The 15,510-nt window shown below is 44.5% G+C and overlaps 1 protein-coding gene across 3 annotated transcripts in view; it reads right to left on the bottom strand.

Moving 5' to 3' along the window:
• Positions 1–242: 242 nt before the first annotated feature.
• LOC135546070 (ubiquitin conjugation factor E4 A-like) overlaps positions 243–15,510 on the bottom strand; it is a 28,201-nt gene continuing 12,933 nt past the window's right edge. For all 3 annotated transcript variants that reach the window (XM_064974195.1, XM_064974196.1, XM_064974198.1), the window contains exons 9-20: positions 6,933–7,266; positions 6,723–6,849; positions 6,157–6,464; positions 5,085–5,217; positions 4,636–4,826; positions 4,396–4,496; positions 4,140–4,253; positions 3,387–3,561; positions 2,431–2,611; positions 1,951–2,098; positions 1,707–1,864; positions 243–1,465 (exon numbers count right to left, since the gene is read on the bottom strand). In XM_064974195.1, coding sequence (XP_064830267.1) covers positions 1,336–1,465; positions 1,707–1,864; positions 1,951–2,098; positions 2,431–2,611; positions 3,387–3,561; positions 4,140–4,253; positions 4,396–4,496; positions 4,636–4,826; positions 5,085–5,217; positions 6,157–6,464; positions 6,723–6,849; positions 6,933–7,266 — 2,100 coding nt within the window. In that variant the 3' untranslated portion in view covers positions 243–1,335. The remainder of the gene's footprint in view (positions 1,466–1,706; positions 1,865–1,950; positions 2,099–2,430; positions 2,612–3,386; positions 3,562–4,139; positions 4,254–4,395; positions 4,497–4,635; positions 4,827–5,084; positions 5,218–6,156; positions 6,465–6,722; positions 6,850–6,932; positions 7,267–15,510) is intronic.

The following is a 15,510-nucleotide window of genomic DNA, read 5'->3' on the forward strand; positions in this document are numbered from 1 at the left end:
AACATGGGACCAACACTTTACATGTTGCATTTCTATTTTTGTTCAGTGTAACTGGATAGTGTTAATTAGGAAGTACTTTCTTGTTCAGTGCCTAATACCATTCAATTATCATTATGTTATGATAACTTTAGTATGCGAGTATTAGGAATAAATGAGTGACTGTTTGCGTACAAACATCTACCAATTAATAACCATACTTGGTTATTGCCAGTTATTATGGTACTGGAAAAAGTAATGCAAACACTTGTTGAAAGCTTGATACTGTAACACATCAAAGCTTTTTATTTATTAGTCATACTGTACATTCCAAATTCATTTCGACATTTAAAATATTGCATTATAATTTCACCCTGGTAATCATTAAGTTGATAGATATGCCATATACAAATGCATGCTATCAAATGGGTATTCTTTCCCAAGTTCTACTCATTTCTTTAGCAAATCACAATTTACTTGAATTAAGTTTCAAATTCCAAACAAGAGCAACTCACACAAGTTTGTAAATAACCAAAGCAAGTGACACCCTGTCTCCTCCACGGTCTATACCATCTCTTGTTTAGGATATAAGACATATCCATTGACGGCGCATTTAATATTATAAATGGAACAAAGACACAAAATAATAACTTGAAAAATGTCTGGTCTCATTTGATGATATTAAAGCAAGGCTGGTGGTTTTAGGCACCAATTCTTTCAATGAAGATTGGTTTAACCACATTTTATTTTATGGGTATTATATGCCTGCATAACACATTATTTCAATGGTAAATGCTAAATAACATCAGATAATCTTGTTTAGGTTCATAGATGGATGGTGCATATAGACTATGGTTAATATAGAGACAAGGGGAAATGAATAAGACAATATTTTGTTCTGAACTACAAGTTTTCAGTATACTTTGCCTACTTTTAAAATATAAAACATTTGGCAGAGCTGATGATCAGTTAGGAATTGCTAAACGACTATTTTCCAGTTAGACCAATGGTTCTGACCAGACTGCAACCACTGATAGTAAACAGTATATTCTCTGAAGCAGGGGGCATAATTCCAAACCACCATAGAGCATATCAATGTAGCAGTGCAACTCAGTTTTCAATTGTACCACTACCTGCTCTCCTGACAGTTTCTGAGACCTGGGATCTTCCATTGACTGGTGAGGATTTTTAAGTGACATGTGCGCTGCATGAGAGGGAGATAACAGTCTCTCATGTGGTTTGAAGTCCGAAGCTTGAAGGCAAGCACACACGGATGAGTCAAAGTGGAGCATACTACTGTCGGTAAGGAGGTGAGGGAAGGTATGGTACAATCATAGTTTATTTGAGAAGTTCCCAGGGCTAGCCACTAGGGCCCATCTGCAGCCGCTCCTGCTGGGCCAGCCACTGTAAGATCTGTTGCTTCAGCTCCTCGTTGGGCCGGATCTGGTCCATTGTGAGTGGGCTGCGGTTGAATGGGTCTGTCTGGTCGCTGTAGGGAAATGAAAATTGATACCCGATATCGTACAAAAAACGTGATCTCAGGCCATCTGTTTTAAGCATCTCAGAGTAAGACTGCTGATTTTGCATTTTAGATCACAATGAATAAGACTACATGGACAAGGGGAGACCTGATCCTAGATCAGCACTCCTACTCTGAAATGCTTGATGCATACAGCCCCTGGAATAAACCAGCAGCACGTAGACATACTACTCCTAAGGGAATCACTCACCTGAGTAAGTGCCGTGCTATAGTCGAGCGATCGACCGTGACATTGGAAGAGGGGAGCAGCACAGGGTCGAGCATCAGCGTGGACATAATGGGGTCCAGGAACTCGTCCGGGGCGTCCGCGTATGTTTCCTCATCCTGCAGCTGTCGGTCTGCATGAGACTAAGACAGGAAGTAGTTATTCATTTAGGGTTATGCTATGGAGAGTGGTACAGTATAATATGATTTTATACTTCTACAGATCTAACCTTTATTTTGTCAGCAAGGAGACCGAAACCCACAATAACTTCTCCGGGCTTGTTGATCTTCTTCAGGACTCGGACAGTCTGAGAGAAGAGCGTGGGAGAGTAGGAGCGACCGTCTTTTGGGACAGTGGCACAGAAATTCTCTTCATCACTGCCAAAGAGAAAACGGACATTGTTAGAATCACTAAAAACCAAATAGCCACCTTATATGTCACACATGGATTCAAATGGTACTTAACAAAGTGTACAAACTAATTTAGCTTTGCCTGACTGTGCTTGCCTGGCACAATAGTACCGATGGAACCATGCAAAACATGCAAACCCATCCCACCTGGCACTTCAGGCAGATGCTCAAAGTATTTGAAGGATTTCAAATACTATCAGAATACAGGTCTGAAGTACAGATTTAAAAAACAAGCGAATTTCAACCCATATTACTTGAGCCTTGTCTTAGCCTTGAAATATTGCAGTTTTGAAACGTACCCCAAGTTAAGATAGATGTTGCAGATATCGGAAACTAGTTGTTGAGGCTTGAAGTCAAACTCGCTGAAGTCTTTCACCTTCAGGGCGCCCATCTTGGGTCCGACCAGGTGCTGCAGGAAGTGGTTGAGCATGGAGATGATCCTCTCGGCCATGAAAGGGTGAACAAAAATACCCTTGATCTCTGGGATATCATGGAGAGGGAGAAGCGAGTATGAGTTTCAATATATTCATATACACTGAGTGTACAAAACATTAGAAACACCTGCTCTTTCCATGACAGACTAACTAGGTGAAAGCTATAATCCCACTTGTTAAATCCACTTCAATCAGTGTAGATGAAGGGGAGGAGACAGGGTAAAGAAAGATCTTTAAACCTTGAGACATGGATTGTGTGTGTGCCATTCAAAGGCTGAATGGGCAAGACAAAATATTTAAGTGCCTTTGAACGGGGTATGGTAGAAGGTGCCAGGCGCACAAGTTTGAGTGTGTCAAGAACTGCAATGCAGCTGGGTTTTTCATGCTCAACAGTTTCCCATGTGTATCAAGAATGGTCCACCACCCAAAGGACATCCAGCCAACTTGACAACTGCGGGAAGCATTGGAGTCAACATGGGCCAGCATCCCTATGGAACGCTTTCGACACCTTGTAGAGTCCATGCCCTGATGAATTGAAGCTGTTCCCAAGGACAAAAGGGGATGCAACTCAATATGAGAAAGGTGTTCCTAATGTCTGTATCGTCAGTTGTTCGACACAATGCCATCAAATATAAATGATTGCCATTCACCTTTAACAGGGCAATCTCTTAATTCTGCTTATGGTTTCACTAACAATGAATTGGACAACGATATCAACAAAAATACACAAACACCCATAGTGTGTGTAGCTCTAGGTAGAGACGTATGTCCAAGACGTTATCCAATCATTGCTATCCATTCATCCTCCTTCTCCAACTAACCTGATGTGAGGAAAGCCAGTGTGCCAATGGTCTCGTTGGACATGATGTTATGGAAGCGTGCCAGCTGTCCCAACATCTGCAGACTGGACTCCTTCTCTCTGAGGGCATCAGGAGCCAGGCCCTCCCACTCGCCATGGTCCTTCTCCAGCTGTAGTAGCTTGATCTTGCTCAGGTACTACCACCGACAAGGACCAGGCCAAACAGAAGTAGTGACAACATCTGACACAGTTGAAATGTAGGATCTTCTTGTAAACTAGAGGACATCAACTAGATTGAATTGTGGGCCAATTTCTTCTTGAGCGGATAGCAAATTGCAGATGGCAAATTGACCACAAGAAGCCCAAACATATATAATATTTGACTAAAACATAAGCATTTCAAAACTTCGCTTACGGGTATCTCTTTAGTATGCGTGGGAATACTTTGGAGCAGATTTCCAAAATGAAAACCAATTGGAGCTGATTTGCTGGTGTTTTTACAGACTTTTATTTGCCTCCGCCCCCCACAAAAAAAGATGGATTAGTAGAGGCTGGTAAGGTGAGGACGACTTATAGCAATGCTCGGAATGGAATGAATAGAATGGTATCAAACACATAGAAATGTGTTTAATACCGTTTGTTGGCTCCATTCCAGGCATTAAAATAAAACCAACCGCCAATTTAAAGTGGCACCAGCCGCCACTAAGATGGCTATAAGTCAATACTAGGAATGTCCTTTTCATAAAACGAGAGCTAAACGCTGACAGTTTCTCACCTGTATAGCTTCGTCGAGTAGGAAGATGGCGTCGTTCATCAGGAGATTCAGATACCGCAGGAAGAGTGGAGGATTCATGGCTTCGAGGTTCTCGGAAGCATAAACCGCAAGACTCTGAAGTAAACAACATTCCACATAAGCATTTTGGTACATAATGGTGCAGAACTGAAGAACAATACCGTGTGTCTTCAATAAGGACGACTCCACATGTGGTACCATCTAAGTAACTAAGAAAGAAAAAGGGAAATGAGCTTGCCTTAATGCTCTCTCTGTAGCTCTCCTTCCCCCACATGTACTTGAGGATGGGATACATAGGTCTCCTGTAGTTGAACTTCTGTTCAAACTGGTGAGGATCACCTGAGGAGAAAAGTCAATAACATAAGTGACATCACGCATGCACTTGAGCTTCATCACAAAGGTTTAGATTGTAGCACGCACAAACGCATGTGTGCAAGACACAAACACACACATATGCCGCACACACACACTAACCCACCAGTGAACTCAATGTCCACAAACACAGCGATGAGCGCCTCAGCCAGTTGAGGGGCGTGGCGGTAGGAGCAGAAGACCCTTTGGCGCTGGAACATGACTGGCTGGGCCGAGCCGGCCGACCCCGGCTCCATGTGGGGCATCACCGCCTCCAGCACCTCCGCCAGCTTTGCCCGTAAATGAGGGTTCTTCATCCTGGGTACATGGGTAAAGGGTAACACAATAGGAACATAGATGAGTCCAAATGGTAGACACATCAAACCCCTTAGGAATATCACATCCAGAAGAGTGACTGTGGTAACAGCCGTTGGGGATCCACAATTGAGATAAACAGACCTCAAGGCATTGTGTGTACCAGGACACATGGATATTATGCAGAGGTGTAAACATGTGGCCGGGTACCGTGCATGTGTGCGTGGATGAACTCAAGGCATCTCCCTCTCTTTCCCCTACCTCTCCACGTTTCCCATGAACACAGTGATGAAGTTGAGGACCTGCTCCAAGCTCTCGGCAGAAGACTCCAGGACCTCGTCGGCGAAGCGGCGGAGGAAGACAAAGAAATCTCCCAAGTTCTCCGCAAAGAACTCTGCAGACGTACAAGAATCCTTGTGATAACCAACCCCTCCTACATGTCATCCTTTTAATACACTCTCCACCAGAGGAGGCTGGTGGGAGGGGCTATAGGAGGACAGGCTCATTTTAAATGGCTGGAATGGAATCAAACATTTCCATGTGATTGATGTGTTAGATGTTTCCATTAATTCCATTCCAGCAATTACAATGAGTCCAACCTCCTATAGGTACTACCACCAGCCTCCTCTGCTCTCGACATATGTGTTATTCTCTCACAACTCTTTTATAGCACTGTCATTTTATAGCACTGTCAACAGCCGCTACAGATGAGCGGTTTTCTCCATTGTACTTGTGCAACCACCGCCACAAAGCCATGTTCCGTTTGTTTCTATGGCAGCGGTTGTTGTACAGCTAAGCCTAATCAGACTTGTCTATGCTAATGGTTCTCATAGGTAAAGTAAAAGTAAAATGTAACAAAAGCCTGAGCTAACTGGACTTGAAACAACGATACAGATGTAACCATGTGCCATTCAATGTATTATCTGTGCGCCCACTCCACAGGTCATGTTTATAAGTGAGTGTTCAAAACAATTATCAAGATTAGGAAAACATTTGCGGCACACCTGAGAGTCCCTGCAGTGGCACACTGGTTGAAAACCACTGATTTAGCACCTCTATTGTACGCACTGACTGCAAGCCAGCATAAGAGCATCTTTCAAATGACTGAAGATATGGTGTCAACATTGAAATGACTGCCAAAAGTTGAGTTCTTGATGGCCTTTGCTCCTCATGGGGCGATTGGTCTAAGTAAGTAAGGTTGACGGAAAGTTTTATCTGCAATGACTGTGATTCTTGGTTGTCTTTCCTACCTTAGTTAAATGCCTTGACTGTAAGTCGCCCAGCTAAATAAAATCAAAAAAGTAAAATGACAGAGGGAGGGAGGGGTAGCTACCTGGCATGTGACAGAGCAGGCTGTTGTGTAGCGGCGGCAGGGGGAAGGAGAGCTCGGCGTGCTCGGGCCCCTGGTTGCTGAGGCCCAGTTGAACCAGGAGTGTGGCGCTGGACGCCTGCAGGTTGAGGCAGCACTGCAGCATGCCCGGCTGGGTGGCTGCTGCCTTGGTCGACAGGTAGACCGTCATGAGGCGCTCGAACTGCTCGCGGAGCTGCTCGGCCGCCGGGCCGCCCGTGAGCTGGGCCTCCCGCCACGTACCCTGCAGCCGGTGGAGCGACTGGTTCATCTTCACCATCTGCTCGTGGAGTCTAGGGAGAAGCAAGGAGAAGACACAATACAACTTTAATAACCATATGTTAGAGCAAACAACAGAAATTTGTCAAGGTCCAGTTCACAACATTAGATACAGTACACATGGCTCAGCTGTTATGAAGGATTACACTATGAGAATGGACCTGACATGATTCCGTATTCTACTTGAAAGACAATCATATCTATCCTATAATTTGCATTATATCTGAATGTTCTGTAACGTAACACCCTTCTGAACAGGGCCAGTTAGTTACCTGTGGAAGCCTAGGTGCAGGGTCATCTGGGTGAGGATGAGGTTCTCAGTGAGGAGGCTGTATGACTGGGCGTACTCCACCGACTGCTGGGGGGGAAGGGGGACGAGACACGTCTCTTTGTCCAGACCTAATAAAATAGAGATTTTATTATGTAAAAAGGATATCCAATGACCCAGACACGCATGCACGCATATACACGTGCACACACACCTCTGGCATGCACATTGCGGTTGCGCCGCTCCTCCTCGCTGAGCTCCTTGAGGGTGCAGTAGGTGGGGTTGAAGGTGAGCAGCTTGGGCGAGCGCGGCCGACAGAAGGGCTGGCACAGCTTGAGCAGCGCGGCGCCCAGGTTGAGGAAGAAGGCGTCCGAGGCGTACATCTGAAAGAAGATCTCGGGCATCTGGTTGGCCCAGATCTTGGCGCGTCCGGCATTGGCCTGCAGGCAGCCCCCCAGCCAGGAGAGCAGCAGATGGCGCGTCTCACCTGACTGCTGCAGCAGGTTCTTCAGGAGCTGGTGTAGCTTGTCATGAAACTGGTCCATGAACTGGGAGGAAAGGAGAGCAGAGTATGTGAGCGAAGTTGAGTGGTCGGAAATCCCGCTCATTACTCAAGGAGCGGTGCGCAAGCTCCGGCTCTCCATGTCATTTTCAACCACTTCGCTAAAAACCGCTCCACGCTCGCTGCTGCTCCAAATTCGCTCCATTCATTAAAATCACAATTTAACCAACACCCATCTAATTTCATGACTATCTGGATCTACCATTTGGTTTTGAAGTATTGAAACCAAACCATATGATTTGAATGACAAGTAATTTAGAAGCGCTTACCATTTCAAATAGGCTCCCTGTCATATTAAACAGCATATAAAACTCTAAATAGATCAGGATCCAGACAGGGAGGTTAAGAAGGAACGAAAATGAATTATTTAGGCTATATTATTTCAAGGCTATAGCCTACAAAGAAATATATTGTGAAGCATTTGCGAGTACGACACCATAAGTTGGTAGGGACATGAAGCTCTCAACATTTAAACATTTGTTGTATTAAATCATTATAGTCTATAAATTGTGCATATCGGCTCTGACTTCCTTCGAATTAAATACAAATTAGATGAAAAATGCCTTATTAGGCTCAGTGTAATTAATTAACAAACATGAGTTTGGCCAGTCTGTGGCTTCAGGCTCATGCGATGGTGCCTGGAGAGCAGACCAGCAGCAGAGAATACCCTCTCCACACCTGCAGAGTCACTGGGGATGCTAAACACCTTTTGGCCACTCTTGCCAGGCTGTGGATGAGATGCAGTTGTTTTTTCCTCTTCTATTAGGTAGGCCTGAAGGTTTTTAGGCAAAATAACCTTATCAAAATGGAAAGCTCCTTGAAAGTGGGAATATGCCAGGCTTATTGAGCAAAAATAAATGATGGATATAGATAGATAATAGAACAAAAATTAACTAAACTTTTAAGAGATCGAATTGGCGTCACGAACTGTATGATTGATTCTGCCTGCGGAGCTTTCCAGTGGGGGGTGTGCGAGGAAAACCGGTGGAGCATAGGTCGGTGCACAATTGGCCCAGCATCATCCTCGTTAGTAGAGGGTTTAGCCGGGGGGGAGGCATTACTTGGCTCATCGCACTCTAGTGACTCATGGCGGGCCGGGCGCCTGCAGGCTGACTTCAGGTTGTTAGTTGAATGGTGTTTCCTCCGGCACATTGGTGCAGCTGGCTTCTGAGTTAAACGGGCGGGTGTTAAGAGGAGACGCATGTTTCAGAGGACGCATGACTCAACCATCGCCTCTTGCGAGCCCGTTGGGGAGTTGCAGCAATGAGACAAGATCGTAACTGGATCGCAATTGGATATCGCAAAAATTGGGAAGAAAAAGGGGGCACCATTCTATTTTGCAAAAAAACTCAAATGAAGGAGGACTAATCCAAAGTCAAGTAATATGTAGTGAATGTGGATGTGAAAGTTGTGTGAGTGTGGAGTTACTGAGTGTGTTAAGACTATAGGGTCTATAGAGACCATAGCATTTATGATTATATAAACTATTGATACTATGGATGCTGAGGGACTATAGATGCTGTAGGGACTATGATGCTATAGGGACCATAGATACTATGGATGCTAATGGGACTGTGATGCTATATGAGAAATTACATTTTAAGCCTATTGAAATTTGGAAAAATTAAATTGATTGGAATTACTACTATTAAGATTGAAATTTGGATAATAAGCTGATTGAGTCTGGGACTACTAATAATAGCACAAGTGTTATTAAGCACGGGGTGTTGTTTTATATGTATAGATACATATGGTGCATAGGATGCACATAGAGTGGTGTTGATGTGAATACCTAACTATAGTTAAATAACGAAAAGAATGAATACCCCAACCAGTTCTGTGTGAGCTGTTTTTAGATCGTTATCTAGGGGTTCTGTCCACCACCGGCCCATCCATCTCAAAAAATTGAGAGGATAACAGCCCCCCGACACTGATTTCCTCGATATGAAAGAGATGTGTACCTCTCGGGCTGCTGTGCTGTGATAGTTGCTGTGGACGTGAATAACTAAAGATTTATACATTTATATAGGGATTCTGTATGGAAATATGAAAGTACTATTCCAATTTGCTGTCAAATAGTACACTAGAGTGAATATTTAAACCTCTGTATATATAGAACACTGGTGTAGAAGAGTAATATGTGATGTAACACAAATGTATAATGGGTTACTAGAGATAGAGTAACATATTATTTTGTGTAATGGGTTACAAGAGATCTGATGAACAGGAAAAAATAAATAATATACAACTTGCACACCCACATGTAGATGTACGTAAGTGGTGTAAAAAGTATTCTGACAAATGTTCAGAGTGGCCTCTTTATGGATCATTAGATCAAGATAAGGTTAAGACATTGTATGACTAAAGAGACTAAAGAGTCTGGGAAATAGAGTCTCAGACAAAGATTGGCATTTATCCACTTTTGGTAAAGGTACGGGACTTGACTTACCCCTAACCATTACAACTATAAATAGAACCAATGTTGAACAACTAAACTTAAGGCTACTATTTACTTTACGATGGAGTTTAAGTTGATATCCCAAATGATGATGTTCAAAACCAATTTGTGAGTAAGAAAAATGGAAACTGCATCTGCTTCCCTGTCTATGCTGTCTAAGGTGCCAGACTTATTATGGACAGGGAATGCCATCTACAGGGGACTGATAGACAGTGCTAGACCAGTTAACACACATTGATCCCTCCAAAGCATTACATACAGCTGAAGTCTGAAGTTTACATACACTTAGGTTGGATTCATTAAAACTCTTTTTTTCAACCACTCCACAAATTTCTTGTTAACAAACTATAGTTTTGGCAAGTCGGTTAGGACATCTAGTTTGTGCATGACACAAGTAATTTTTCAATAATTGTTTACAGACAGATAATTTCACGTACATAACTCACTGTATCACAATTCCAGTGGGTCAGAAGTTTACATACACTAAGTTGACTGTGCCTTTAAACAGCTTGGAAAATTACAGAAAATGATGTCATGGCTTGAGAAGCTTCTTGTAGTAGGATGTCCCTTGGGGGCATCCGTAACTATGTAGGACATGCAAGGGTCAGGTTAATAAACAGGCTGGAGCTAGAACCTCGTGGTTGCACGTATTTATTTTAGATCATACTACATGGTGTCAGAAGTGGTTTTAAAATTCACATAAACGTGAAGGAGGTACCAAGTAAATCATACATTCAGGCTGTTTCAAAGCAGGGAGGGCACAGTGTTGGAGATAAAACAGTGCATATCATTATTTTGCTAGCTAACGAGCAAGGACTAAGCTACTGCTAAGTAACATGTTGCAAGAGGAAGAAGCTGGCGGGATTTCAAGGTTTGCGACTCCAAGTTCAACGGGCTCTGGCGCAAACACGGACAGGCCAGTGGCTAGTCCTGACGGATTTCGCATTAGTTCCCCGGAGAATTTTGTTTGTATGGACATTCAAAACTGGCCGAAATGGATCAGGCGCTTTGAAAGGTACAGGGTAGCATCAGGCTTAAACGTGAAAAATGAGGCATTTCAAGTTAATACACTGATCTACTCTATGGGTGATGAAGCCGAGGATATATTAAATGCTTCAACGTTGACCGAGGAAGAGAAACTTAACTACAGTGCCGTTAAAGACTGTTTTGAAACGCATTTTGTAGGGAGACACAACATTATTTTTGAGAGAGCTAGGTTTAATATGCGCAAACAGGAGCAGGGTGAAACCACCAACAGTTTTATCACAGCTGTTCACAAACTAGCAGAACATTGTCAGTTTGGCGCGCTCAGGGAAGAGCTGATCCGTGATCTGATTGTAGTCGGAATAAGGAATATATCACTTTCTGAAAAGTTACAGTTGGATTCCCAGCTTACCTTGTCCAAAGCTGTAAACCAGGTTAGGCAGAGTGAGACAGTAAAAAGACAGCAGACGATACTGCGCGACAGCAGCTCCTTGCAGAACGAAGAGAGTGAGGAAATACATGCATTTTCATACAGAGCTAAAAAGACAGAGGGGAACACAGAACAGAGACAGACGTGGAGAAAACAATCACAGACAGCACCAGTAGCTAGTTCAAATGTTTGTCGCAAATGTGGGAAATCCCCTTTCCACAGATGGAAAGATTGCCCAGCAAAGGATGCTGAATGCAGGAAATGTCACAGGAGAGGACACTTTTCAGCTGTCTGTCGATTAAAGCAAATGCATGAGGTTTCAGAGGAGGTACAGCAGGACAGCATCTTGCTGGGAGAAGTAAAGGGAAACAATACTGACTGGCATTCAGACATTAAACTCAATGGGGAGGTTGTGTCATTTAAACTAGACACTGGGGCAGCAGTGACAGCTATCCCAACTAGGCTGTATAGAGCTATAGCAGAGATGGCCATTTGCTCTCTACAAACAAAAAACTGTACGGGCCCAGTAACAACATGTTACCAGTGGTAGGGCACTTGGTGATCAAACTGGAGAGTAAAGACAAAAGTGCCATCCAGCCTGTCTTCGTCATTGACTCTCTAGCCAGACCGTTGCTGGGGCTGCCAGCAATTGAAGCATTGCATCTCATTGAGAGAGTGAGCGAACTGGAGGACCCAGGTGAGGTTTTCAAAAAGAAATTCCCAAAGGTGTTTTCTGGTCTAGGAAGGATAGAAGGTGACTACAAAATCCGCCTGAAAGAGGATGCTGTCCCCTATGCCCTTACCACCCCCCGCCGGGTGCCTATCCCTTTATTGGCCAGAGTAAAGGAAGAGTTGGGGAGGATGGAAGAAATTGGGGCGGTGTCTAAAATAGAGAGTCCCACAGACTGGTGTGCAGGGATGGTGGTGGTCCCAAAAGCCAATGGGGAAATAAGGATCTGTGTGGACATGACTAAATTGAATGAGGCACTCTGCAGAGAGAGACACATCTTACCATCAGTGGAGCAGTCACTGGCTCAGTTGGATGGCTCACAAGTCTTCACAAAGCTGGATGCCCGCTCAGGTTTCTGGCAGATACCGCTGTCATCAGAGAGTAGGGCACTCACAACGTTTATAACACCGTTTGGCCGTTACTGTTTTAATGTTTTGCCATTTGGAATCGCTTCCGGTCCTGAGCATTTCCAAAGACGCATGTCCCAGCTGCTGGATGGGCTGAGTGGGGTCATAGTCCACGCGGACGATGTGCTCGTGTGCGGGAGGGACAGAGCAGAACATGATGTAAAGGCTTACAGCAGTTCTGACCCGACTTCAGAAGACTGGCCTAACACTCAATGAAAAATGCACTTTTGCACAATCAGAGGTCTTGTTCTTGGGACACAAAATCAGTGCAGCTGGAATAGAACCGGACCCAGAGAAGATCAGCGCCATCACAGATATGCTCAGACCCCAGAATGTGGCTGAAGTCAGGACCTTCTTAGGCATGGCCACATATGTGGGTAAGTTCCTCCCACAGTTCTCAGATACAACCAAACCTCTGAGAGACTTACTAGCCAAAGAGAATGACTGGTCATGGGGTCACATGCAACAGGTAGCGTTTGACAAAATCAAAGGAGATCTGGCCTCAGAGAGAGTGCTGGCCCAGTACCGTCCCCACGCTAAGACAAAAGTATCAGCAGATGCATCATCCTTTGGGCTAGGGGCGGTCCTCACACAGATGCAAGACAACATGGAGTGGCGTCCAATAGCATACATCTCCCGAAGCTTATCCGATACAGAGCAAAGATATGGTCAAGTGGAGAAGGAGGCGTTGGCTATCACATGGGCATGTGAAAGGCTCAGCCAATACCTTATTGGCCTGCAGTTTACAGCAGAGACTGACCACAAACTACTGTTGGCTCTGTTAGGGACAAAAGCACTGGACGACTTGCCTCCCAGAGTTCTGCGCTTCCGCCTCAGATTACTGAGGTTCACCTACAAGATGGTGTATGTGCCAGGGAAGGCACTGATCACAGCAGATGCACTCTCCAGGGCCCCAATTAAACGTCCATTATCAGAGGAGGAGCAATGTCTAGAGGGTGAGGTACAGTTGTCCATTAATACAATAAGGGACGGTCTACCTGCATCTCAGACCAAACTGCAGCAGATTGCAGAGGAGCAACAACGAGACCCCATCTGCCAATAGATAGTGCAGCAGTGCAAAAAGGGATGGAGGAACTGCCTCAGCTGCTGAAGCCCTATTGGGTGCACCAAAGTGACTTCCACTGTAATGGAGACCTTCTCATGAAAGGACAACGGATAGTTATCCCAGAGACTCTACAACCAGAAATGCTAGACAGAGTGCATGATGGACACATGGGGATAACCAAATGCAGACTGAGGGCTCAACAGTCAGTGTGGTGGCATGTTCTGAGTACTCAGATTGCCAAGCTAGTGGCCCAGTGTGAGGTCTGTACAAAATGTCAACCTTGTCATCCGGAGCCAATGATGGCAACGGAGCTGCCAAAACGGCCATGGCAAAAGGTAGGGGCGGATATGTTCTATTGGAAAAATGACACTTATCTGCTAGTGGTGGATTACTACTCAAGATACATTGAAATAGCAAAGACACCCATAACCACATCAGCTGGTGTTATCAATGGATTAAAGTCTACTTTTTCCAGGCAAGGGGTCGCTGAGGTCCTGGTTACAGATAACGCTCCCCAGTTCTCTGCGAGCTCCTTTTCTGCTTTTGCCGCAGAATATGACTTCATACATGTGACCAGTAGCCCCTACTATGCACAGAGTAATGGTGAGGCAGAGAGCTGTGAAAACAGTCAAGGGACTGCTGAAAAAGAACAAGGATCCATGCAGGGCTCTGTTAGCTTACAGAGTTACACCACTGCATCATGGGCCGTCGCCTGCCGAGCTCCTGATGGGTAGGAGGCTGCGTTCCCCATTGCCTGTCTCGCCGGCTCAGCTTAAACCCTGATGGCATAACAGAAAGGCCTTCGCTGAGAGGGACAAACGGCTGAAACAAACGCAAACTGGAGACTTTAATCGGAGACACCGTGCTAAGGAGAGGCCAGAGCTGGCAGAAGGTCAACGTGTGGATTACAAACTCAAAGACACCAGCAATAGTGCTGAGGAAAGCGGTTGCCCCACGCTCCTATGTGGTGGACACAGGCTCAGAAGAGGTACAAAGGAACAAAACACACCTCAGAGTTCTTCCAGATTGACCAGCCAAATAGACAGAGGCCACAGAAAATGCACAAAAAGAGGGTGAATGAGAGATAATGCTCACAGAGTCACAAGCGCGCCCAAAAAGGGATGTGAAGTCACCAGAGTGGCTGAAAGACTATGTTACGTGAAGAGAAAACATACTGCTGGGGAACATACCCAGCAAAAAGAGACTGTACCTAAATTAATGTTCATACTGTGTGATTTAATGCTTTCATACTGTTTCAGGATGGGAAGTCGCATTTTAGATAATAAAAATGGTTTCCAAATTGCATTTCAGTTATGCTTCAGTGGTTATGCATGTTGAGTTGTTGTTCATGGGAGAGGGGAAGATGTAGTAGGATGTCCCTTGGGGGCATCCGTACCTATGTAGGACATGCAAGGGTTAGGTTAATAAACAGGCTGGAGCTAGAACCTCGTGGTCGCACGTCTTTATTTTAGATCATACTACACTTCTGATAGGCTAATTGACATCATTTGAGTCAATTGGAGGTGTACCTGTGGATGTATTTCAACACCTAGCTTCAAACTTAGTATCTCTTTTCTTGACATCATAGGGAAATTAAAATAAATCAGCCAAGACCTCAGAAAAAAAAATTGTAGACCTCCACAAGTCTGGTTCATCCTTGGGAGCAATTTCCAAATGCCTAAAGGAACCACGTACATCTGTACAAACAATAGTACATAAGTATAAACACCATGGGACCACGCAGCCGTCATACCCCTCAGGAAGGAGACGCGTTCTGTCTCCTAGAGATGAACGTACTTTGATGCGAAAAGTGCAAATCAATCTCAGAACAACAACAAAAGACCTTGTGAAGATGCCGGAGGAAACAGGTACAAAAGTATCTATATCAACAGTAAAACAAGTCCTATAATGACATAACCTAAATAAAGGTGAAAAAAAAAACTGAAAGGCCGCTCAGCAAGGAAGAAGCCACTGCTCCAAAAACCGCCATAAAAAAGCCAGACTACGGTTTGCAACTGCATATGGGGACAAAGATCGTACTTTTTGGAGAAATGTCCTCTAGTCTGATGAAACAAAAATAGAACTGTTTGGCCATAATGACCATCGTTATGTTTGGAGGAAAAAGGGGCTTGCAAGCAGAAGAACACCATCCCAA

Source organism: Oncorhynchus masou, chromosome 9 (genome assembly GCF_036934945.1).
Source record: "Oncorhynchus masou masou isolate Uvic2021 chromosome 9, UVic_Omas_1.1, whole genome shotgun sequence".
Taxonomy (NCBI): domain Eukaryota; kingdom Metazoa; phylum Chordata; class Actinopteri; order Salmoniformes; family Salmonidae; genus Oncorhynchus; species Oncorhynchus masou.